The 26753-nt window shown below is 45.1% G+C and overlaps 2 protein-coding genes and 1 long non-coding RNA gene across 3 annotated transcripts; all 3 read left to right on the top strand.

Moving 5' to 3' along the window:
- Positions 1–255: 255 nt before the first annotated feature.
- LOC120036770 (immunoglobulin lambda-like polypeptide 1) lies at positions 256–1401 on the top strand (the record flags this gene model as incomplete). The annotated part of the gene is made up of 2 exons (XM_038983140.1): positions 256–286; positions 1091–1401. Coding segments are annotated over 2 exons (318 nt in total), but the record flags the coding sequence as incomplete, so codon positions are not given.
- A 4822-nt stretch (positions 1402–6223) lies between these two features.
- On the top strand, positions 6224–19637 carry LOC120036773 (immunoglobulin kappa light chain-like). The gene is made up of 5 exons (XM_038983141.1): positions 6224–6263; positions 6360–6470; positions 13305–13508; positions 15349–15384; positions 19065–19637. Exons 1-5 carry the CDS (start codon positions 6224–6226, stop codon positions 19388–19390), a joined length of 717 nt encoding a protein of 238 aa, XP_038839069.1. The 3' UTR covers positions 19391–19637.
- Positions 19638–23230: 3593 nt separating this feature from the next.
- Positions 23231–24897, top strand: LOC120036771. The gene is made up of 4 exons (XR_005474627.1): positions 23231–23347; positions 23449–23593; positions 24550–24680; positions 24777–24897. It is a non-coding gene; the product is annotated as an uncharacterized LOC120036771 (long non-coding RNA).
- The last annotated feature ends 1856 nt before the right edge of the window (positions 24898–26753 follow it).

Below are 26753 nucleotides of genomic sequence, written 5' to 3'. Positions count from 1 at the left end.
TATACTGTACTCTATACATCTACTGCATCTTGCCTATGCCGTTCTGTACCATCACTCATTCATATATCTTTATGTACATATTCTTTATCCCTTTACACTTGTGTGTATAAGGTAGTAGTTGTGGAATTGTTAGGTTAGATTACTTGTTGGTTATTACTGCATTGTCGGAACTAGAAGCACAAGCATTTCGCTACACTCGCATTAACATCTGCTAACCATGTGTATGTGACAAATAAAATTTGATTTGATTTGGTATTCGGACCAGGAACCAAGCTCATTGTTACTGGTGAGTACCCTTCTAATGTTTTAATCTACAGAATAGGTTTTGTTTCTACTATAGTGTTGGTCAGATATATATATATATTGTTAAATGTTTGTTTAATAAAATGTCATTTAAATTCACTGATTTAATATTTTGCACCTGCTTTAATCCTGTCTCGTATGTTGTTTGTAAATGACTTATGAAACAGTTTGATGACAGTGTGAATGTCTCTGGTTGGTCTGCTCTGTTCATGTTTAATCATTAATATCTTGTGTTTCTGTTGTCTGTATAACTCAATGTAAAGGAGATATTTCATCTCAAAGTGTTTTATCATGAATATCTTGTGTTTCTGTTGTTTATATAACTCAATGTAAAGGAGATCTTTCATCTCAAAGTGTTTAATCATTCATATCTTGTGTTTCTGTTGTCTGTATAACTCAATGTAAAGGAGATCTTTCATCTCCAGAAATTTTATCCAGCTCAATTCTTAGACAAATATATATATTTTTTAATCCCATTTCCTTGTGAATTATTTGTATTTTACAGTTAAAATGTCCACATTTCGTTCAGCTTTTAGCATTTTAGTCTTCCAGAGCTGTGATGTAATATTATAAATAATGTATTAATAAATTGCTCTGTCTCTCATTTTAAAACCTTAACACCGTATGATTCCTTCTATCAGTATCATTGTAAACATCATGAAGAGCAGTTCTCTATATAATTGCTCTTAATGCAGGGTGTATTGGTAATGATACCCACATGTACTGAAATATAAACTGTTATCCATTGTGTTTTCTTCTCATCCCATCCGTTGACTACTTTCTACAGATGGAGATCTTGCTACACCTGCTGTGACTCTGTTCCCTCCATCCACTGAAGACCTCAAGTCCAGCAGAGCAACACTGGTGTGTCTGACTAGTAACCTGTCTCAGAAGTCCAAGGGGTTGGCAGATGTCAGCTGGATGTCTAACAGTGAATCAGTGACAGAAGATGTTTCTACCAGCCCTGCTGAGCAGCAACCAGACAAAACCTTCAAGATCAGCAGCTATCTGACCATTCAGACTGCAGAGTGGGATAAGGGCGTGGTTGTCGTGTCTTTACTATCATTAAATTGAAGACTTATAGTTTTTATCAAAGATTCTCTGTAATTAGTTATTACGCGTTCAACTGATTAATAACGTAACTAATTAACTAGGAAGTTGGGGCACCAAGGAAAAATATTCAGATTACAAAGTTATCATTACCTAAAATAACTTTTCAGATATTTTATCTGATCAATTAGTCTTCGAATTAATTAATTATTTACTTTACCTCACGTTAGTCTCATTCCAAACGTCGTAAATTGTTGGTTATCTGCACGAACCCAGTCTTCACTATGAGTCATCCATACATCAATTGTCTTAAATCATTTATTTATTACTAACTAAGTAATTCACAGAAATGCATAAACAAACAAACAAACAAATTAAATGTGGTTACAACAAATGATAGGAGAATCGGCCCTAGTGGGCTAAACCGGCATGGCGGCTTGTTAGACAAGAGGGGGAGTGGGGGTCGACTAAGAAGTCACTACAAAGTGATAACTATAACAATTGAGATGCTAATCCTTTGCACATGAACGCTCACTCATTCGGGAACAATTGCAATCAATATATATATATTTACGCTTAGTGTGTCGTCTTGATCGCTGGTGAAAAGTTTGTTTCTGTTGGAGAGTTTCGTCCTCTCTCTCCCTCTCTCTGTCGTGGTTATTGTGGATAGTTCAGAGTGACATTCGTTATAGAATGGATGTTTCGGCGGTTGTCGTTCTTCGCGTTCAATGATACCGAATTCCTAGATGTAGACTAGTAATCAATATCAAAGACTTGTTCTTATTCTGTCGGTATCGATAGTCTAAGAGTTTAACCACGTGGTATGGTTAAAAGATTCAGCAATGGTCTGCAACCTTCTTCCACTCCTAATGGAGAAAAACATGGTCTAGTGATAATTTCTCAAAGTTGGGTTTTTATTCAGAATTGCAGAAAGGGGCTGTCCCAGGATGTCTGACCCTAACTGGGCTCAGGGGCGGTCCTCTGATTTAGTTCAAATCAAAAGTGATTAAATTTTTCTTCATTAAACAGTCCAAAATCATATTGCACAATTATACAAACAGTATCATACTCACTCATTCATCTTATACAACAATTAGATGTAAACCTCATATCTGAGGCTATTATATAAACAGCGGTATGGTAATGTAGCCACACAGTCTCCCGTGAGTTTCCCAAGTTGTGACAAACGGACCAGTTCATTGCTGGAATCTTCACCGATCTTTTATACTTTTCCCGGAACATGAAATTTGTTCGTACCTCAAGTTCTGTGAGGTGGAAGAAATCCCTTTGTTCTCTATGAAAGTGTACCCTCTGCTATACTGTGTGTCCATGAGGAGATTCTCAGGAATTTACGACGTCTCTCTGACCACAGCAACCTAGTTGAAGGAGGAAAGGGGAAGGCAGGGAGTGGCAGGGAGAGGGGGATGGGGCTTGCTGTACCCAAACAGGCAACGTCATGACATGGTGTTCACATGTAAAGTGTCGTTGGGGTCAACATTCTCTGAGAAAGAGATCAGAAAGACTAGTTGTAGTCTGTAAATCAATAGTTTCAGACAATCAATACAACTGGTAGTTCGTTATAGCTTCACAGCGAGTGAAGCTGTTATTTTGTTAGAACGTTTTAGTGATGTTTTGATCCTTGCTTTGCTGTTAAATATAGAAGTTAAAATCTTAACATGGATGATATTGGGCTGAAGTCTGAATGCAGCAGTGAATAGTATGACAATAACCAATGTAATGTCAAATAGTTGTTGAGGGTTGTTTCTCATGACAAGTTACTATTGATGCATTCACTGTACCAGCATCATGTTCTCTAAAACATAACATCTGAAATACTGTCATGATGACTAGGTCTCTCTACTATTGTGAAATGAGTTGAATTACTAATGATTAATAGAGGAATAGTTAGAGCTTTGTTGTATTGTAGATATTAAATAAAGAACATTCTAAAGAACAAGTGTTTGTATTTGAGCATGTTGATGAGCATCAGTGTTAGCAGCACTAAATGAGGGTGAATCTGGATAATGACTGTTTAAATTGAACCAAGACAGAGGAGCCCAGAATCCTTACCTGGTTTATTATCATAAGAAGGATTCTGACCAACCAGTGATGACCTAACAGTTGACTGTAGCCTTACATTGAAGAGCCTGTGGTTAATATGATGGAAATGTAGGCAGAATTTTTCACAGCACTGAATGAGGTGGAATCTGGAAACTATTGAACCAAGATAGAGGGTGGAGGGATGTGGAGTGGAACTATGGACACTTAGAGACACAGAGGAGGGAGAGAAAGTTACAGAAGTTAGGCGGAGAGAAAGAGAAGCATCCAGGTATTTCAGACTAAAACACCGGCCTCCATTTTAACTGAGGATGCAGGAATGACAGGTCAATGTTTAGAGAGTTTGAAGCTGTCATTATTACATGGTTTAAACTGTTCTCTAGTATTAATATTAGATGTTGGACTCAGTATCATTTCAGCATGAATTACAACTGTATAAGTCTGGTCTTCACTTAGTCTCCAATTGGCATCAATCCATGACTAAGTAAACACTCAATGAGGTCCTTTATCTACTTCCCCAGAGTCAGATGAAGATCGCACAATGACTGGAAGTCTATGGGAAACGCTAGTTAACATTGACTGACTAAACTAACTAACTTCCTTCAAACTGGACACAGAGAAATACAAATGGTATGAACAAGTCCATCTGACTCTGGGGAAGTATATAAAGGGCCTCATTGCCAAAATTAGAAGGGATGGTAAAGTATCCCCTTAAGTGGAAGTTAGAATTGGTCCAACATATAGAGGGTCATGTCATGCTGTGTTTCATATTCTGCATCAGTGATCAGAACAGAGGCTGCAGTTCTATCAACGTACAGCAGAGGAGGACATACAACCACCAATAATGACTGAGGAAAGATCTACATGTACTTTACAACAGGAACAGCTGTCTGTAGACCACTGGTTTCAGTCCCACCCAAAGACCAGCTGATAGTTTCATGTCTACTATCTCTAGTTATCAGAGTCATTCACCAGGGACGTGTTCTCGCTCTGACACTGAGTTACAGGCAGTGATGTGTTGCTCCCTTTCTCCCCCTTTCTCCCCCAGGACACCTGCTTCCCCTCCTCCCCTTATTTATAGCTTCATGTAAATTAAGAGGTTGTTTTATCTCCTCTCAGAACTGTGTGTGTGGGGGGAGAGGACAAAAACTGAGACTATGTCCCTAATTGCACTCTATTCCCTTTACAGTGCACTACTTATGACAAAGTCTCATTGGGTTCTGGTCAACAGTAGTCCACTATAAAAGGATTAGGGAGACATTTGGGACTAAAATTGAGTACCTCATCATTATGTTGGTCCTGTGTAGAACTAGTATAGGATATTAAACTACAGTTATGGTTTGATGGAGGTAGAATATGAGTCAGTGATGAAGACAGGTCCTCATGTAGAGCAATGAGAGTAGCTGGTGATTGGTTAACTGTAGAGGTCCCTCCCTCTAGTCCTCCCTGTCTGTCTCCTTATAGTTGGGTCCTGCAGCCTCTCCTCTCCTCACACTCCAACCCTGCTCATCTCTCAGCTGGACAGTAAGGGCCGTTCACACCACACACTGACAACATGCTGGGGACACTCTGCACTCTCATCACTGCCCTAACATGTAAGGAATTTACTGTTTGTTCATTCTGAATCTAAAAACAATGCCAATGAAGTTTTACATTCATGTATGATTAATTGTCTTAATAAATGGTGTGTTTAATTCCCACAGATGTCAGTTGCCAGAAAGCAGTGACACAGACACCTTCAGTACTGACTGTCAGTACAAAGGGGACTGCTACTTTTTACTGTGACATTACCAAAGATGAAGGCAATTATGTAAGCTGGTATAAGCAGGTTCCAGGAGGAGCTCCTCAGTATGTGTTAAGGTTTTACTACACAAATGACTCTCCTGATGAATATGGATCTGGTTTCTCCTCTGATCGTTTCACATCTAAAGCCACGTCTGATAAGGATTATCAGTTTATAATCAGTAATGTGGAGGAGACAGACTCAGCAGTGTATTACTGTCAGACTCAGAATGACTCTCCTTATGCGCAAGTATCACAGTGATATACACCATGACAAAAACCTCCCCACCAAACACACTCACTTCTGCTTTCAGATGTTCTGAATATAGACACTAACTGAATGTCAAGTCATCCTGAACCAGTGTGTCTGCAGTAGGAGAACATTCCATGCTTGTGTTTTACACAAAACCCTTCACACATTTACTAGAATGTTGTCATTAACAATTACACCTAGTTGTCACAAAGCATGAATGATAAAGTGATATTCCAGAAGGTTCAGTCCTAACAGAAGACTCCATGTATCAGACAACCTCCATGATAGTCAGTCCCCTGGTTTACAGTAGAGACGTATTACATCAGTCATTTAGTGATGTACTGTTAGTTCAGAACCCCACTATCAGGTCCAGATAATATTATTATAATGTTATTATCTATATTATGACATGCTGATTTTAAGGAAACTTACCAACATAACTCAAATGAAACCAAATACTGCTCTTTTCAGTGTAACCAAAATGATCCCATATGGTTGTTGTTAGTCCAATATAAAATATTGATATTTTTGATTGTTGAATAGTTACAGTAATTTAAATTTATTAAATGTCCATCATACAGAAGTTGATAGGGTGAGATATAGAGGCCCCTCCCTCTGGTCCTCCCTGGTTTGGTGATAGGTTAACTACAGAGGCCCCTCCCAGTGGTCCTCCCTGTCTGTCTCCTTATAGGTGGGTCCTGCAGCCTCTCCTCTCCTCACACTCCAACCCTGCTCATCTCTCAGCTGGACAGGTCGTTCACACCACACACTGACAACATGCTGGGGACACTCTGCACTCTCATCACTGCTCTAACATGTAAGAAGTCTGACTTCCCGGAGGTTTTACTTCCTGGTTTATTGATAATGAGTCTGTATGTTTCTCTTCACTACATGTCATCTTATTATTTCCCAGGTGTCAGTGGTGTGACTGTGGTGACACAGAAGCCAATTGTTGTAACGGTGAGGAAAGGAGAGACGGCCACTCTGGACTGTAACCTGGGGACTGTTGATAATAGAGACGGGCACTCTGGACTGTAACCTGGGGACTGTTGATAATAGAGACGACCACTCTGGACTGTAACCTGGGGTCTGTTGATAATAGAGACGGCCACTCTGGACTTTAACCTGGGGACTGTTGATAATAGAGACGGGCACTCTGGACTGTAACCTGGGGACTGTTGATAGTAGAGACGGCCACTCTGGACTGTAACCTGGGGACTGTTGATAATAGAGACGGGCACTCTGGACTGTAACCTGGGGACTGTTGATAATAGAGACGGGCACTCTGGACTGTAACCTGGGGACTGTTGATAATAGAGACGGCCACTCTGGACTGTAACCTGGGGACTGTTGATAATAGAGACGGGCACTCTGGACTGTAACCTGGGGACTGTTGATAATAGAGACGGGCACTCTGGACTGTAACCTGGGGACTGTTGATAATAGAGACGGGCACTCTGGACTGTAACCTGGGGACTGTTGATAATAGAGACGGGCACTCTGGACTGTAACCTGGGGACTGTTGATAATAGAGACGGGCACTCTGGACTGTAACCTGGGGACTGTTGATAATAGAGACGGCCACTCTGGACTGTAACCTGGGGACTATTGATAATAGAGACGGGCACTCTGGACTGTAACCTGGGGACTGTTGATATTAGACACGGCCACTCTGGACTGTAACCTGGGGACTGTTGATGATAGAGACGGCCACTCTGGACTGTAACCTGGGGACTGTTGATAATAGAGACGGGCACTCTGGACTGTAACCTGGGGACTGTTGATAATAGAGACGGCCACTCTGGACTGTAACCTGGGGACTATTGATAATAGAGACGGGCACTCTGGACTGTAACCTGGGGACTGTTGATATTAGACACGGCCACTCTGGACTGTAACCTGGGGACTGTTGATAATAGAGACGGCCACTCTGGACTGTAACCTGGGGACTGTTGATAGTAGAGACGGCCACTCTGGACTGTAACCTGGGGACTGTTGATAGTAGAGACGGCCACTCTGGACTGTAACCTGGGGACTGTTGATAATAGAGACGGCCACTCTGGACTGTAACCTGGGGACTGTTGATAATAGAGAAGGCCACTCTGGACAATAACCTGGGGACTGTTGATAATAGAGACGGCCACTCTGGACTGTAACCTGGTGACTGTTGATAATAGAGACGGCCACTCTGGACTGTAACCTGGGGACTGTTGATAATAGAGATGGCCACTATGGACTGTAACCTGGGGACTGTTGATAGTAGAGACGGCCACTATGGACTGTAACCTGGGGACTGTTGATAATAGAGACGGCCACTCTGGACTGTAACCTGGGGACTGTTGATAATAGAGACGGCCACTATGGACTGTAACCTGGGGACTGTTGATGATAGAGACGGCCACTATGGACTGTAACCTGGGGACTGTTGATGATAGAGACGGCCACTCTGGACTGTAACCTGGGGACTGTTGATAATAGAGACGGCCACTCTGGACTGTAACCTGGGGACTGTTGATAATAGAGACGGCCACTCTGGACTGTAACCTGGGGACTGTTGATGATAGAGATGGCCACTCTGGACTGTAACCTGGGAACTGTTGATAATAGAGACGGCCACTATGGACTGTAACCTGGGGACTGTTGATGATAGAGATGGCCACTCTGGACTGTAACCTGGTGACTGTTGATGATAGAGATGGCCACTCTGGACTGTAACCTGGGTACTGTTGATAATAGAGACGGCCACTCTGGACTGTAACCTGGGAACTGTTGATAATAGAGTTGGCCACTATGGATGGTAACCTGGGGTCTGTTGATAATAGAGACGGCCACTCTGGACTGTAACCTGGGGACTGTTGATGATAGAGATGGCCACTCTGGACTGTAACCTGGGGACTGTTGATGATAGAGACGGCCACTCTGGACTGTAACCTGGGGACTGTTGATGATAGAGACGGCCACTCTGGACTGTAACCTGGGGACTGTTGATGATAGAGATGGCCACTCTGGACTGTAACCTGGTGACTGTTGATGATAGAGATGGCCACTCTGGACTGTAACCTGGGGACTGTTGATGATAGAGATGGCCACTCTGGACTGTAACCTGGGGACTGTTGATAATAGAGACGGCCACTCTGGACTGTAACCTGGGAACTGTTGATAATAGAGACGGCCACTATGGACTGTAACCTGGGGACTGTTGATAATAGAGACGGCCACTCTGGACTGTAACCTGGGGACTGTTGATAATAGAGACGGGCACTCTGGACTGTAACCTGGGGACTGTTGATAATAGAGACGACCACTCTGGACTGTAACCTGGGGTCTGTTGATAATAGAGACGGCCACTCTGGACTTTAACCTGGGGACTGTTGATAATAGAGACGGGCACTCTGGACTGTAACCTGGGGACTGTTGATAGTAGAGACGGCCACTCTGGACTGTAACCTGGGGACTGTTGATAATAGAGACGGGCACTCTGGACTGTAACCTGGGGACTGTTGATAATAGAGACGGGCACTCTGGACTGTAACCTGGGGACTGTTGATAATAGAGACGGCCACTCTGGACTGTAACCTGGGGACTGTTGATAATAGAGACGGGCACTCTGGACTGTAACCTGGGGACTGTTGATGATAGAGACGGGCACTCTGGACTGTAACCTGGGGACTGTTGATAATAGAGACGGGCACTCTGGACTGTAACCTGGGGACTGTTGATAATAGAGACGGGCACTCTGGACTGTAACCTGGGGACTGTTGATAATAGAGACGGGCACTCTGGACTGTAACCTGGGGACTGTTGATAATAGAGACGGCCACTCTGGACTGTAACCTGGGGACTATTGATAATAGAGACGGGCACTCTGGACTGTAACCTGGGGACTGTTGATATTAGACACGGCCACTCTGGACTGTAACCTGGGGACTGTTGATGATAGAGACGGCCACTCTGGACTGTAACCTGGGGACTGTTGATAATAGAGACGGGCACTCTGGACTGTAACCTGGGGACTGTTGATAATAGAGACGGCCACTCTGGACTGTAACCTGGGGACTATTGATAATAGAGACGGGCACTCTGGACTGTAACCTGGGGACTGTTGATATTAGACACGGCCACTCTGGACTGTAACCTGGGGACTGTTGATAATAGAGACGGCCACTCTGGACTGTAACCTGGGGACTGTTGATAGTAGAGACGGCCACTCTGGACTGTAACCTGGGGACTGTTGATAGTAGAGACGGCCACTCTGGACTGTAACCTGGGGACTGTTGATAGTAGAGACGGCCACTCTGGACTGTAACCTGGGGACTGTTGATAATAGAGACGGCCACTCTGGACTGTAACCTGGGGACTGTTGATAATAGAGAAGGCCACTCTGGACTATAACCTGGGGACTGTTGATAATAGAGACGGCCACTCTGGACTGTAACCTGGTGACTGTTGATAATAGAGACGGCCACTCTGGACTGTAACCTGGGGACTGTTGATAATAGAGATGGCCACTATGGACTGTAACCTGGGGACTGTTGATAGTAGAGACGGCCACTATGGACTGTAACCTGGGGACTGTTGATAATAGAGACGGCCACTCTGGACTGTAACCTGGGGACTGTTGATAATAGAGACGGCCACTATGGACTGTAACCTGGGGACTGTTGATGATAGAGACGGCCACTATGGACTGTAACCTGGGGACTGTTGATGATAGAGACGGCCACTCTGGACTGTAACCTGGGGACTGTTGATAATAGAGACGGCCACTCTGGACTGTAACCTGGGGACTGTTGATAATAGAGACGGCCACTCTGGACTGTAACCTGGGGACTGTTGATGATAGAGATGGCCACTCTGGACTGTAACCTGGGAACTGTTGATAATAGAGACGGCCACTATGGACTGTAACCTGGGGACTGTTGATGATAGAGATGGCCACTCTGGACTGTAACCTGGTGACTGTTGATGATAGAGATGGCCACTCTGGACTGTAACCTGGGTACTGTTGATAATAGAGACGGCCACTCTGGACTGTAACCTGGGAACTGTTGATAATAGAGTTGGCCACTATGGATGGTAACCTGGGGTCTGTTGATAATAGAGACGGCCACTCTGGACTGTAACCTGGGGACTGTTGATGATAGAGATGGCCACTCTGGACTGTAACCTGGTGACTGTTGATGATAGAGATGGCCACTCTGGACTGTAACCTGGGGACTGTTGATGATAGAGACGGCCACTCTGGACTGTAACCTGGGGACTGTTGATGATAGAGATGGCCACTCTGGACTGTAACCTGGTGACTGTTGATGATAGAGATGGCCACTCTGGACTGTAACCTGGGGACTGTTGATGATAGAGACGGCCACTCTGGACTGTAACCTGGGAACTGTTGATAATAGAGACGGCCACTATGGACTGTAACCTGGGGACTGTTGATAATAGAGACGGCCACTCTGGACTGTAACCTGGGGACTGTTGATAATAGAGACGGGCACTCTGGACTGTAACCTGGGGACTGTTGATAATAGAGACGACCACTCTGGACTGTAACCTGGGGTCTGTTGATAATAGAGACGGCCACTCTGGACTTTAACCTGGGGACTGTTGATAATAGAGACGGGCACTCTGGACTGTAACCTGGGGACTGTTGATAGTAGAGACGGCCACTCTGGACTGTAACCTGGGGACTGTTGATAATAGAGACGGGCACTCTGGACTGTAACCTGGGGACTGTTGATAATAGAGACGGGCACTCTGGACTGTAACCTGGGGACTGTTGATAATAGAGACGGCCACTCTGGACTGTAACCTGGGGACTGTTGATAATAGAGACGGGCACTCTGGACTGTAACCTGGGGACTGTTGATGATAGAGACGGGCACTCTGGACTGTAACCTGGGGACTGTTGATAATAGAGACGGGCACTCTGGACTGTAACCTGGGGACTGTTGATAATAGAGACGGGCACTCTGGACTGTAACCTGGGGACTGTTGATAATAGAGACGGGCACTCTGGACTGTAACCTGGGGACTGTTGATAATAGAGACGGCCACTCTGGACTGTAACCTGGGGACTATTGATAATAGAGACGGGCACTCTGGACTGTAACCTGGGGACTGTTGATATTAGACACGGCCACTCTGGACTGTAACCTGGGGACTGTTGATGATAGAGACGGCCACTCTGGACTGTAACCTGGGGACTGTTGATAATAGAGACGGGCACTCTGGACTGTAACCTGGGGACTGTTGATAATAGAGACGGCCACTCTGGACTGTAACCTGGGGACTATTGATAATAGAGACGGGCACTCTGGACTGTAACCTGGGGACTGTTGATATTAGACACGGCCACTCTGGACTGTAACCTGGGGACTGTTGATAATAGAGACGGCCACTCTGGACTGTAACCTGGGGACTGTTGATAGTAGAGACGGCCACTCTGGACTGTAACCTGGGGACTGTTGATAGTAGAGACGGCCACTCTGGACTGTAACCTGGGGACTGTTGATAGTAGAGACGGCCACTCTGGACTGTAACCTGGGGACTGTTGATAATAGAGACGGCCACTCTGGACTGTAACCTGGGGACTGTTGATAATAGAGAAGGCCACTCTGGACTATAACCTGGGGACTGTTGATAATAGAGACGGCCACTCTGGACTGTAACCTGGTGACTGTTGATAATAGAGACGGCCACTCTGGACTGTAACCTGGGGACTGTTGATAATAGAGATGGCCACTATGGACTGTAACCTGGGGACTGTTGATAGTAGAGACGGCCACTATGGACTGTAACCTGGGGACTGTTGATAATAGAGACGGCCACTCTGGACTGTAACCTGGGGACTGTTGATAATAGAGACGGCCACTATGGACTGTAACCTGGGGACTGTTGATGATAGAGACGGCCACTATGGACTGTAACCTGGGGACTGTTGATGATAGAGACGGCCACTCTGGACTGTAACCTGGGGACTGTTGATAATAGAGACGGCCACTCTGGACTGTAACCTGGGGACTGTTGATAATAGAGACGGCCACTCTGGACTGTAACCTGGGGACTGTTGATGATAGAGATGGCCACTCTGGACTGTAACCTGGGAACTGTTGATAATAGAGACGGCCACTATGGACTGTAACCTGGGGACTGTTGATGATAGAGATGGCCACTCTGGACTGTAACCTGGTGACTGTTGATGATAGAGATGGCCACTCTGGACTGTAACCTGGGTACTGTTGATAATAGAGACGGCCACTCTGGACTGTAACCTGGGAACTGTTGATAATAGAGTTGGCCACTATGGATGGTAACCTGGGGTCTGTTGATAATAGAGACGGCCACTCTGGACTGTAACCTGGGGACTGTTGATGATAGAGATGGCCACTCTGGACTGTAACCTGGTGACTGTTGATGATAGAGATGGCCACTCTGGACTGTAACCTGGGGACTGTTGATGATAGAGACGGCCACTCTGGACTGTAACCTGGGGACTGTTGATGATAGAGATGGCCACTCTGGACTGTAACCTGGTGACTGTTGATGATAGAGATGGCCACTCTGGACTGTAACCTGGGGACTGTTGATGATAGAGATGGCCACTCTGGACTGTAACCTGGGAACTGTTGATAATAGAGACGGCCACTATGGACTGTAACCTGGGGACTGTTGATAATAGAGACGGCCACTCTGGACTGTAACCTGGGGACTGTTGATAATAGAGACGGCCTCTCTGGACTGTAACCTGGGGACTGTTGATAGTAGAGACGGCCACTCTGGACTGTAACCTGGGGACTGTTGATAATAGAGACGGCCACTCTGGACTGTAACCTGGGGACTGTTGATAATATTGCTGGTTGGTATAAGCAGGTTCCAGGAGGAGTCCCTCAGTACGTGTTAAGGTGGTACCACACTGGTTGGAGCTCTGTAGAATATGGTTCTGGTTTCTCCTCTCCTAAATTCACATTTAATCATCAGTCTAAATCGGATTATTGTTTGATTATTAACAATTTGGAGGAGACAGACTCAGCAGTGTATTACTGTCAGACTCAAAATGACTTTCCTATCACTGTGATAAACACCATGACAAAAACCTCCTCACCAAATACACTCACTTCTGCTTCATGCGTGGCAGTGGGGTGAACTCTAAGAAACAGCAGTTGGTCAGTGATTATTATAACAATATATACATGTCACAATGGGAGATCTGGAAATGGAAGAACCATTCATTCCTACATGTCAAAAAGATTATAAGAAGACATTGTCTGAAAGGAAACTGATGTTGTTTCTCTTGTTGTGATCATCATCATCATCAGCATCAGCATCACCATCATCATCACCACCACCACCACCACCACCATCATCATCATCATCATCACCATCATCATCACCATCATCATCACCACCACCACCATCATCATCATCATCATCATCACCATCATCATCATCACCACCACCACCACCATCATCATCATCATCATCATCATCATCATCCTCAGGTCAATACTGCATCATATGGATAGTGCTTTAACTGATGGATTCAAAAGGACCAGACACCAACAGCAGAATATGATGCTATACTATATACTGTTACTTCATAGAGAGGAACTCTAGAAAAACAAGAGATGTTTGTAGTGAGAGTGAAGCTCTGTCTGAATGGGATGTTTCAGTTCCTGTCCTCTCAGTAGAGAGAGTGAAGCTCTGTCTGAATGGGATGTTTCAGTTCCTGTCCTCTCAGTAGAGAGAGTGAAGCTCTGTCTGAATGGGATGTTTCAGTTCCTGTCCTCTCAGTAGAGAGAGTGAAGCTCTGTCTGAATGGGATGTTTCAGTTCCTGTCCTCTCAGTAGAGAGAGTGAAGCTCTGTCTGAATTGGATGTTTCAGTTCCTGTCCTCTCAGTAGAGAGAGTGAAGCTCTGTCTGAATGGGATGTTTCAGTTCCTGTCCTCTCAGTAGAGAGAGTGAAGCTCTGTCTGAATGGGATGTTTCAGTTCCTGTCCTCTCAGTAGAGAGAGTGAAGCTCTGTCTGAATGGGATGTTTCAGTTCCTGTCCTCTCAGTAGAGGGAGTGAAGCTCTGTCTGAATGGGATGTTTCAGTTCCTGTCCTCTCAGTAGAGAGAGTGAAGCTCTGTCTGAATGGGATGTTTCAGTTCCTGTCCTCTCAGTAGAGCGAGTGAAGCTCTGTCTGAATGGGATGTTTCAGTTCCTGTCCTCTCAGTAGAGAGAGTGAAGCTCTGTCTGAATGGGATGTTTCAGTTCCTGTCCTCTCAGTAGAGAGAGTGAAGCTCTGTCTGAATGGGATGTTTCAGTTCCTGTCCTCTCAGTAGAGAGAGTGAAGCTCTGTCTGAATGGGATGTTTCAGTTCCTGTCCTCTCAGTAGAGAGAGTGAAGCTCTGTCTGAATGGGATGTTTCAGTTCCTGTCCTCTCAGTAGAGAGAGTGAAGCTCTGTCTGAATGGGATGTTTCAGTTCCTGTCCTCTCAGTAGAGAGAGTGAAGCTCTGTCTGAATGGGATGTTTCAGTTCCTGTCCTCTCAGTAGAGAGAGTGAAGCTCTGTCTGAATGGGATGTTTCAGTTCCTGTCCTCTCAGTAGAGAGAGTGAAGCTCTGTCTGAATGGGATGTTTCAGTTCCTGTCCTCTCAGTAGAGGGAGTGAAGCTCTGTCTGAATGGGATGTTTCAGTTCCTGTCCTCTCAGTAGAGAGAGTGAAGCTCTGTCTGAATGGGATGTTTCAGTTCCTGTCCTCTCAGTAGAGCGAGTGAAGCTCTGTCTGAATGGGATGTTTCAGTTCCTGTCCTCTCAGTAGAGAGAGTGAAGCTCTGTCTGAATGGGATGTTTCAGTTCCTGTCCTCTCAGTAGAGAGAGTGAGGAGGTTTTTGTACGGCTGTGTATACAAACTGAATCACTGTGGTATTCGGACAAGGAACCAAGCTCTTTGTTTGTAACGGCTTTCTTCCATAGGTGAAGGAGAGGACCAAAGTGCAGCGCGGCTAGTGTTCAACATGTTTAATAAAAGAACAAGTGAAACACTACAAACAACATACAAAATAACAAATGTGCAAAACCGATACAGACCTATCTGGTGCAGAACACAAACACAGAGACAGGTAACAAACACCCACCAAATCCCAACACAAAACAAGCCTCCTATATATGATTCTCAATCAGGGACAACGATTACCATCTGCCTCTGATTGAGAACCATATTAGGCTGGACATAGAAACAGACAAACTAGACACACAACATAGAATTCCCACCCAGCTCACGTCCTGACCAACTAAACACATACAAAACAACAGAAAACAGGTCAGGAACGTGACAGAACCCCCCCCTCAAGGTGCGAACTCCGGGCGCACCCCTAAAACTCAAGGGGAGGGTCTGGGTGGGCATCTGTCCGCGGTGGCGGCTCCGGCGCAGGACGAGGACACCACTCCACCACTGTCTTTGTCCCCCTCCTTAGCGTCCTTTGAGTGGCGACCCTCGCCCACGACCTTGGCCTAAGAATCCTCCCCAAGGCCCCCACATGATTTAGGAGGTAGCTCAGGACAGAGAGGTAGCTCAGGACAGAGAGGTAGCTCAGGACAGAGAGGTAGCTCAGGACAGAGAGGTAGCTCAGGACAGAGGGGCAACTCCGGACTAATGGCAGCTCCGGACTGAGTGGCAGCTCCGGACTGAGTGGCAGCTCCGGACTGAGTGGCAGCTCCGGACTGAGTGGCAGCTCCGGACTGAGTGGCAGCTCCGGACTGAATGGCAGCTCCGGACTGAGTGGCAGCTCCGGACTGAGTGGCAGCTCCGGACTGAATGGCAGCTCCGGACTGAGTGGCAGCTCCGGACTGGGTGACCGCTCATGACTGTAGGGCAGCTCATGACTGTAGGGCAGCTCATGACTGTAGGGCAGCTCATGACTGTAGGGCAGCTCATGACTGGAGGGCAGCTCATGACTGGAGGGCAGCTCATGACTGGAGGGCAGCTCATGACTGTAGGGCAGCTCATGACTGTAGGGCAGCTCATGACTGTAGGGCAGCTCTGGCAGCTCCTGACTGGCTGGCGTCTCTGGCAGCTCCTGACTGGCTGGCGTCTCTGGCAGCTCCTGACTGGCTGGCGTCTCTGGCAGCTCCTGACTGGCTGGCGTCTCTGGCAGCTCCTGACTGGCTGGCGTCTCTGGCAGCTCCTGACTGACGGACGGCTCTAGCGGCTCCTGACTGACGGACGGCTCTAATGGCTCGGGACAGACGGGCGGCTATAATGGCTCGTGGCAGACGGATGACTCAGATGGCGCTGGGCAGACAGATGGCTCAGATGGCGCTGGGCAGACGGATGGCTCAGATGGCGCTGGGCAGACGGATGGCTCAGACGGCGCTGGGCAGACGGATGGCTCAGACGGCGCTGGGCAGACGGATGGCTCAGACGGCGCTGGGCAGACGGATGGCTCAGACGGCGCTGGGCAGACGGATGGCTCAGACGGCGCTGGGCAGACGGATGGCTCAGACGGCGCTGGGCAGACGGATGACTCTGGCCGGCTGAGACGCACAATAGGCCTGATGCGTGGTGCCGGAACTGGAGGTACCGGGCTGAGGGCACGCACCTCAGGGCGAGTGCGGGGAGGAGGAACAGGGCTCTGGAGATGCACTGGAAGCCTGGTGCGTGGTGTAGGCACTGGTGGTACTGGTCTGGGGCGGGAAGGTGGCGCCGGATATACCGGACCGTGAAGGAGGACACGCGCTCTTGAGCACCGAGCCTCTCCAACCTTACCAGGTTGAATGGTCCCCGTAGCCCTGCCAGTGCGGCGAGGTGGAATAACCCGCACTGGGCTATGCAGGCGAACCGGGGACACCACCTGTAAGGCTGGTGCCATGTACGCCGGCCCGAGGAGACGTACTGGAGGCCAGATACGTTGGGCCGGCTTCATGACATCCGGCTCGATGCCCAACCTAGCCCTCCCAGTGCGGCAAGGTGGAATAGCCCGCACTGGGCTAAGCACGCGTACTGGGGACACCGTGCGCTTTACCGCATAACACGGTGTCTGACCAGTACGACGCCCTCTCACTCCACGGTAAGCCCGGGGAGTTGGCTCAGGTATCCAACCCGGCTTCGCCACACTCCCATTTAGCCCCCCCCCCAAGAAATTTTTGGGTGAGCCTCTCGGGTTTCCAGCCACTCTGCCTTGCAAGCGCCTCATAATGCCGCCTCTCCGCTTTTGATGCCTCCAGCTCCGCTTTGGGACGGCGACACTCCTCTGGCTCTGCCCAGGGTCCTTCTCCGTCCAGAATCTCCTCCCATGTCCATTCCTCCTTGTACTGCTGCTGCTGTTGCTGCTGCCCGTTGCCACGCTGCTTGGTCCGGGTTTGGTGGGTGTTTCTGTAACGGCTTTCTTCCATAGGTGAAGGAGAGGACCAAAGTGCAGCGCGGCTAGTGTTCAACATGTTTAATAAAAGAACAAGTGAAACACTACAAACAACATACAAAATAACAAATGTGCAAAACCGATACAGACCTATCTGGTGCAGAACACAAACACAGAGACAGGTAACAAACAACCACCAAATCCCAACACAAAACAAGCCTCCTATATATGATTCTCAATCAGGGACAACGATTACCATCTGCCTCTGATTGAGAACCATATTAGGCTGGACATAGAAACAGACAAACTAGACACACAACATAGAATTCCCACCCAGCTCACGTCCTGACCAACTAAACACATACAAAACAACAGAAAACAGGTCAGGAACGTGACATTGTTACTGGTGAGTACCCTTTCTTTTAACCTTATATGGTTTTTTAAAATGGGTTTTTGTAATACATAATAGTTAAAAAAGTTAAAGTACTTAACATTATATTATTTTTTCATATTTATTTAGTGTAAATAACCTACTTTGTAGACTGATTATCAAGAGTCATGGACACCATGTGACAGCTTCATAGCCTACAGTATATCTGTAGTTGTTGATTTCACATTTAAACTTAAGAAACGTGATGGACTATTTGACCATGTAGGTTACTGCTGTCACTTGACAACACTACTCATTTATAATGTCTCATACAATAATAATATATTTACTCAGAGGTAGATTTGAATGTGAAGTCTACATAAAGTTGTATGAACCTTTAAAATGTTGGTCCCATGTTATATTAAATAATGATAAAACCATGTATATGGTAGTTACACACAATATTGCTACATGCTTCATTACATTGCAGGCTACTACATTACAGTTGGTAACTCCGTTTGCTGGTTGACTAGTAGTAGGATATATGTTTGATTGTATCCCTCATTCAGCACATCTGACTTCTTGATTATGTTTAAACGTAGAGATCTGAACTCATTATCCACTTGCACAGAAATCTGCTTTACCTCTGAAAAGTCACATATGGAGAGTTACTTAGAAAGTTTCTAAATAAGTCCAGCTACAAACAGACATATGAGTAATATGTAACAATAGAATTACATGGTTTTAGTGCCTTTTCATTTATGAGCCCAACATGTTAATTGTTTGTAGCCTTTGAGAAAATGTAATATTTTTTATTCTACAGTATAATCACACAACCCTGTTTCATTCTACTAATTTATCAAATGATTTTGTGTAATATTTATTCTGCTCATTCCATTGGTCCAGACTCTACCCTCCCTCCGCCTGTCTTGACCATCTTCCCTCCGTCCAGCGATGAGTTGAAGTCCAGCAAAGTCACCCTGGTGTGTCTGGCCAGTCAGATGGCCATGGGCTACGCTGATGTCAGCTGGACCGCGGGAGGGAATCGGGTCACCGGCGGCATCGCTACGAGTGGCCCGGTGCCGCAAGCCGACAAGACGTTCCAACTCAGCAGCTGTCTGACCGTTGACACGTCAGAATGGAACCAGGACAAAGTGTTCTCATGTAAAGTCACCGCGGGCTCCAAGTTCGCTGAGAAAGACATCAAGAAGTCTGTATGCAGCACTGAATAGCCTGAGAACCATTGTAATGTCCATTTGATTTTCTACATCACTTTTCAAGTTATTGTTAATGCATTAGAAGTTTAACCTGCATATATACAATATGTTCCATAAAAGATAAATAGCTAATCACACTGATATCATAGGCTACATGATAAGTAGACTCTGTATATTTGAAATGGGTTGCTTTGCAGATGTATAATAGAGGAATAGTTAGAGCTTTGCTGTATTGTGGATATTAAATAAAGAACATTCTAAAGAACAAGTGTTTGTATTTGAGCATGTTGATGAACATCACTGTTAGCAGCACTAAATGAGGGGGAGTTTAACTGAACTCAAATAGAGCAGCCTGCTCTCTGACTTTAGTCCAGATCCAGAAATAGTTGATCTAGATATCCAGGATGTAGAGCAGGTTTACTGTAATGTTAATGAATAACCAGAGATGGACCAGAGGTTTAAATTACAACTTCACATTATTGAGAACCTTCATTACTGTGATATTGTTACGCACGCCTCTGAGAAGAGGGAACGCAACTCCCTGCTGCAACTCAACTCCCCGTGAAGTGTAAGAGGTATGGACTGTAGGCGTGAGTAAGGACGACAAAGGCAGATTTTACCGTTACTAGGATTTATTTCCTTACGGTAATATGGGGAAAAGGGGCTGGACGGAACCAAAGCAAAGAAAGTAAATATCAAAACTTCCCCCTTTCCTATCTAACCTGCCTACCCACCACTTACCTATCTTAGCACCACCTGGTGCCCTAACCAAAATACAGGGGGTGGTCCGCCCAGGTCTTACCTAGTGTGCCTAGACAATGAATATACTACGGGTATATGTATGCCCGCGGGCCTCTTGCCTAAGCACTCCCAAAGTGCCTTCTCCTTCCCCCCTGGGAACAAATGAAACAGAACAATTATTAACAAACAATTTCAATAATCAAAACAGTGCGTCCTATAACACATGACATAACCAATCAGCTCCCTCAGCAACAACTTATATAGTACATACCAAATCTCTGAGAAACAACCAACACTTTATCACAATCAAATTCTCAAGCAAGGATCTCTCTCTCCAATCTTTCCAAAATCTTCTCTCTAATGATTTCTCTCCCTCCACAAAAAGATCTCTTTTCCTGAACAGAACACTGGCTTTTATATTCCTCAGGTGGCAAAGGTAATTAGTGTCAGCTGCTTGACGAGGGGGCGTGGTCAGCTCTATTATCAATTATCAATTAGCCATGGAGAACTCAGGAAGCTATCTCCTGAAACACACACTCAAATACATACCACAACACAGAAAACTGGGGAACGTAACAGATATGATTGTATTATAAGAACATTCTGAAAGTATATATTTAATAATCTATTTAAAATAGTTAATTTGAAAAGGCAACTTGATTATTTCCTAGGCAATATTTGCTTGTACTTTTCACTGTATGAAGAATTAAAACAGTACAGTAACATGATAAATTCAATATATTCATAGTTTATATTCAATAGTGTTATAAACGTACGTCTTACTATAATGTACAAAAACATTTTACTCATGAATATTTTCTCTCCGTACATCTTTGCCAGCAGGGGGAAAAACAAGAGATATAATATTATAATATGCTTCCACCTTGTGGCTCAAACAGTTGTATTTCATTATAGTTGTATTTCATTATAGTTGTAGTTCATTGTAATAATTTCCAGACTAAATCCATCACGCTGTTTCAAATCATTCAGAAATGATAACGTTATGGAAAGTTAGTGTACAATATCTCTGTTGTCAGTACAAAGCTCTGCTCAGTTCTGTGTTGGTCTGGTTCAGAGAGGAGTGTAGTGATGTAGTTGAGACTATATCAGTCTAACTAAGGTTTAGGGACCCTCCTTCCTCTAGTACTAGTGGATGGGTGTAGTAGTAGAGAGACTATATCAGTCTAACTAAGGTTTAGGGACCCTCCTTCCTCTAGTACTAGTGGATGGGTGTAGTAGTAGAGAGACTATATCTGTCTAACTAAGGTTTAGGGACCCTCCTTCCTCTAGTACTAGTGGATGGGTGTAGTAGTAGAGAGACTATATCTGTCTAACTAAGGTTTAGGGACCCTTCTTCCTCTAGTACTAGTGGATGGGTGTAGTAGAGAGAGACTATATCTGTCTAACCAAGGTTTAGGGACCCTCCTTCCTCTAGTACTAGTGGATGGATGTAGTAGAGAGAGACTATATCTGTCTAACTAAGGTTTAGGGACCCTCCTTCCTCTAGTACTAGTGGATGGGTGTAGTAGTAGAGAGACTATATCTGTCTAACTAAGGTTTAGGGACCCTTCTTCCTCTAGTACTAGTGGATGGGTGTAGTAGTAGAGAGACTATATCTGTCTAACCAAGGTTTAGGGACCCTCCTTCCTCTAGTACTAGTGGATGGGTGTAGTAGAGAGAGACTATATCTGTCTAACTAAGGTTTAGGGACCCTCCTTCCTCTAGTACTAGTGGATGGGTGTAGTAGTAGAGAGACTATATCTGTCTAACTAAGGTTTAGGGACCCTCCTTCCTCTAGTACTAGTGGATGGGTGTAGTAGAGAGAGACTATATCTGTCTAACCAAGGTTTAGGGACCCTCCTTCCTCTAGTACTAGTGGATGGGTGTAGTAGAGAGAGACTATATCTGTCTAACTAAGGTTTAGGGACCCTCCTTCCTCTAGTACTAGTGGATGGGTGTAGTAGTAGAGAGACTATATCTGTCTAACTAAGGTTTAGGGACCCTCCTTCCTCTAGTACTAGTGGATGGGTGTAGTAGAGAGAGACTATATCTGTCTAACTAAGGTTTAGGGACCCTTCTTCCTCTGGTCCTCATGAACCCTTGTCCTGTTCCATTTTCTCTCTCTGTGTCCTCATCTGGTTCCTCACATCTGTCCTCGGTGGTGCCCTCACTCAGTCTGGTCTTGTTCACATTGGGGAGAATCCTAACTTGCAGTTCAGTCACATTTTCACTTAGTCTCCCATTGGCATCAATGCATGACTAAGTAAAGATTCACCTTAATTAGAAGTTAGGATTCACCCCATCGTGCATCAGTGATCAGAATAGAGTCTGCAGTTCTATCAACGTACAGCAGAGGAGGACATAGGACCACCAATAATGACTGAGGAAAGATCTACATGTACTTTACAACAGGAACATCTGTCTGTAGCCCACTGGTTTCAGTCCCACCCAAAGACCAGCTGATGGTTTCATGTCTACTATCTCTAGTTATCAGAGTCATTCACCAGGGACGTGTCCTAGATCTGACACTGAGTTACAGGCAGTGATGTGTTGTTCCCCTTCTCCCCCAGGACACACCTGCTTCCCCTCCCCTCCTCCTCTCCTTATTTATAGCTTCATGCAAATGAAGAGGTTATTTTATCTCCTCTCAGAACTGTGTGGGGGGAGGGGGTGGTGGGGGGGTCTGCAGGTGACCAGAGGAGTAGACTGAAACTGAAAATGTGTCCCAAATGGCACTATGTTCCCTTTATAGTGCACTACTTTTGACAAAGGCCCATTGGGTTCTGGTCAACAGTAGTGCACTATAAAGGGAATAGGGAGACATCCTGAGTACCTCATAATTATGTTAGTCTTGTGTAGAACTAGTATAGGATAATAAACTCCATTCATGGTTTGATGGAGGTAGGAGATTAGATACCTCATCATTATGTTAGTCTTGTGTAGAACTAGTATAGGATATTAAACTCCAGTTATGGTTTGATGGAGGTAGAATATGAGTCAGTGAAGAAGACAGGGCCTCATGTAGAGCAATGAGAATAGCTGGTGATTGGTTAACTTCAGAGGCCCCTCCCTCTGGTCCTCCCTGTCTGTCTCCTTATAGGTGGGTTCTGCAGCCTCTCCTCTCCTCACACTCCAACCCTGCTCATCTCTCAGCTGGACAGTAAGGGCCTTTCACACCACACACTGACAACATGCTGGGGACACTCTGCACTCTCATCACTGCTCTAACATGTAAGGAATTTACTATATGTTCAACATGAATCAAAACAAGACATTAGAAGTTGTTAATTCATGTATGATTACATGTCTTAAATTGTATTTGATTCCCACAGATGTCAGTTGCCAGAAAGCAGTGACACAGACACCTTCAGTACTGACTGTCAGTACAAAGGGGACTGCTACTTTTTACTGTGACATTACCAAAGATGAAGTCAATTATGTAAGCTGGTATAAACAGGTTCCAGGAGGAGCTCCTCAGTATGTGTTAAGGTTTTACTACACAAATGACTCTCCTGATGAATATGGTTCTGGTTTCTCCTCTGATCGTTTCACATCTAAAGCCACGTCTGGTAAGGATTATCAGTTTATAATCAGTAATGTGGAAGAGACAGACTCAGCAGTGTATTACTGTCAGACTCGGAATGACTCTCCTTTTGCCCTCGTATCACAGTGATATACACCATGACAAAAACCTCCTCACCAAACACACTCACTTCTGCTTTCAGATGTTCTGAATATAGACACTAACTGAATGTCAAGTCATCCTGAACCAGTGTGTCTGCAGTAGGAGAACATTCCATGCTTGTGTTTTACACAAAACCCTTCACACATTTACTAGAATGTTGTCATTAACAATTACACCTAGTTGTCACAAAGCATGAATGATAAAGTGATATTCCAGAAGGTTCAGTCCTAACAGAAGACTCCATGTATCAGACAACCTCCATGATAGTCAGTCCCCTGGTTTACAGTAGAGACATATTACATCATCAGTCATTTAGTGATGTACTGTTAGTTCAGAACCCCACTATCAGGTCCAGATAATATTATTATAATGTTATTATTATACATATTATGAACTGCTGATTTAAACTAACTAACATAACTGAGAAGAAACATAATACTGATCTTTACAATGCAACAAAACAAATCCAATATGTTTATGAAATAGTCTTATCTCAAATATTTGCATTTTTTATAGTTTAATATTGACTCTAATTGAAATGTATGTCACAGTTATGAAGATATAGGATACGTCCAGATATTATTTAGAAATCTGTCTGTTGGTCTTGTGAAGACCCAGATACAGTATGTTTGAGAGTAGAGAGTGATTGGTTAACTGTAGAGGCCCCTCCCTCTGGTCCTCCCTGGCTTGGTGATAGGTTACCTGCAGAGGCCCCTCCCTCTGGTCCTCCCTGTCTGTCTCCTTATAGGTGGGTTCTGCAGCCTCTCCTCTCCTCACACTCCAACCCTGCTCATCTCTCAGCTGGACAGTAAGGGCCGTTCACACCACACACTGACAACATGCTGGGGACACTCTGCACTCTCATCACTGCTCTAACATGTAAGGAGTCTGACTTCCTGGAGGTTTTATTTCCTAGTTTATTAATAATGAGTCTGTATGTTTCTCTTTACTACATGTCATCTTCTTATTTCCAAGGTGTCAGTGGTGTGACTGTGGTGACACAGAAGCCTCCTGTTGTGACAGTGAGCAAAGGAGACACGGCCACTATGGACTGTAACCTGGGGACTGTTGATAATAGAGACGGCCACTCTGGACTGTAACCTGGGGACTGTTGATAATAGAGACGGCCACTATGGACTGTAACCTGGGGACTGTTGATAATAGAGAAGTCCACTCTGGACTGTAACCTGGGGACTGTTGATAATAGAGACGGCCACTCTGGACTGTAACCTGGGGACTGTTGATAATAGAGACGACCACTCTGGACTGTAACCTGGGGACTGTTGATGATAGAGACGGACACTCTGGACTGTAACCTGGGGACTGTTGATAATAGAGACGGACACTCTGGACTGTAACCTGGGGACTGTTGATAATAGAGACGACCACTCTGGACTGTAACCTGGGGACTGTTGATAATAGAGACGGACACTCTGGACTGTAACCTGGAGACTGTTGATAATAGAGACGGACACTCTGGACTGTAACCTGGGGACTGTTGATGATAGAGACGACCACTCTGGACTGTAACCTGGGGACTGTTGATGATAGAGACAGCCACTATGGACTGTAACCTGGGGACTGTTGATAATAGAGACGACCACTCTGGACTGTAACCTGGGGACTGTTGATAATAGAGACAGCCACTATGGACTGTAACCTGGGGACTGTTGATAATAGAGACGACCACTCTGGACTGTAACCTGGGGACTGTTAATAATAGAGACGACCACTCTGGACTGTAACCTGGGGACTGTTGATAATAGAGACGACCACTCTGGACTGTAACCTGGGGACTGTTGATAGTAGAGAAGGCCACTATGGACTGTAACCTGTGGACTGTTGATAATATTGCTGGTTGGTATAAACAGGTTCCAGGAGGAGTCCCTCAGGACGTGTTAAGGTGGTACCACACTGGTTGGAGCTCTGTAGAATATGGTTCTGGTTTCTCCTCTCATAAATTCACATCTAATCATCAGTCTAAATCAGATTATTGTTTGATTATTAACAATGTGGAGGAGACAGACTCAGTAGTGTATTACTGTCAGACTCAAAATGACTCTCCTATCACAGTGATATACACCATGACAAAAACCTCCTCCCCAAATACACTCACTTCTGCTTCATGCGTGGCAGAGGGGTGAACTCTAAGAAACATCAGTTGGTCAGTGATTATTATAACAATATATACATGTCACAATGGGAGATCTGGAAATGGAAGAACCATTCATTCCTACATGTCAACAAGATTATAAGAAGACATTGTCTGAAAGGAAACTGATTTTGTCTCTCTTGTTATGATCATCATCATCATCATCATCATCATCATCATCATCATCATCATCATCAGGTCAAAACTGCATCATATGGATAGTGCTTTAACTGATGGATTCAAAAGGACCAGACACAACAGCAGAATATGATGTTATACTATATACTGTTACTTCATAGAGAGGAACTCTAGAAAAGTCTGAGATGTTTGTAGAGAGAGTGAAGCTCTGTCTGAATGGGATGTTTCAGTTCCTGTCCTCTCAGTAGAGAGAGTGAAGCTCTGTCTGAATGGGATGTTTCAGTTCCTGTCCTCTCAGTAGAGAGAGTGAAGCTCTGTCTGAATGGGATGTTTCAGTTACTGTCCTCTCAGTAGAGAGAGTGAAGCTCTGTCTGAATGGATGTTTCAGTTCCTGTCCTCTCAGTAGAGAGAGTGAAGCTCTGTCTGAATGGGATGTTTCAGTTCCTGTCCTCTCAGTAGAGAGAGTGAAGCTCTGTCTGAATGGGATGTTTCAGTTCCTGTCCTCTCAGTAGAGAGAGAGAAGCTCTGTCTGAATGGGATGTTTCAGTTCCTGTCCTCTCAGTAGAGAGAGTGAAGCTCTGTCTGAATGGGATGTTTCAGTTCCTGTCCTCTCAGTAGAAAGAGTGAAGCTCTGTCTGAATGGGATGTTTCAGTTCCTGTCC

Source organism: Salvelinus namaycush, unplaced genomic scaffold, assembly GCF_016432855.1.
Source record: "Salvelinus namaycush isolate Seneca unplaced genomic scaffold, SaNama_1.0 Scaffold1474, whole genome shotgun sequence".
NCBI lineage: Eukaryota > Metazoa > Chordata > Actinopteri > Salmoniformes > Salmonidae > Salvelinus > Salvelinus namaycush.
The sequence above is the reverse complement of the archived record's forward strand: the minus strand, read 5'-3'. Positions and strand labels throughout refer to the sequence as shown.

Bases quoted from the DNA above. Each gene is read 5' to 3' on its own strand.
- LOC120036773 (XM_038983141.1), top strand. From the start codon at position 6,224: ATGCTGGGGACACTCTGCACTCTCATCACTGCTCTAACAT. The intron at 6,264-6,359 runs GTAAGAAGTCTG...ATTATTTCCCAG, and splicing joins TCTCATCACTGCTCTAACAT to GTGTCAGTGGTGTGACTGTG. The intron at 15,385-19,064 runs GTAACGGCTTTC...CCATTGGTCCAG, and splicing joins AGGAACCAAGCTCTTTGTTT to ACTCTACCCTCCCTCCGCCT.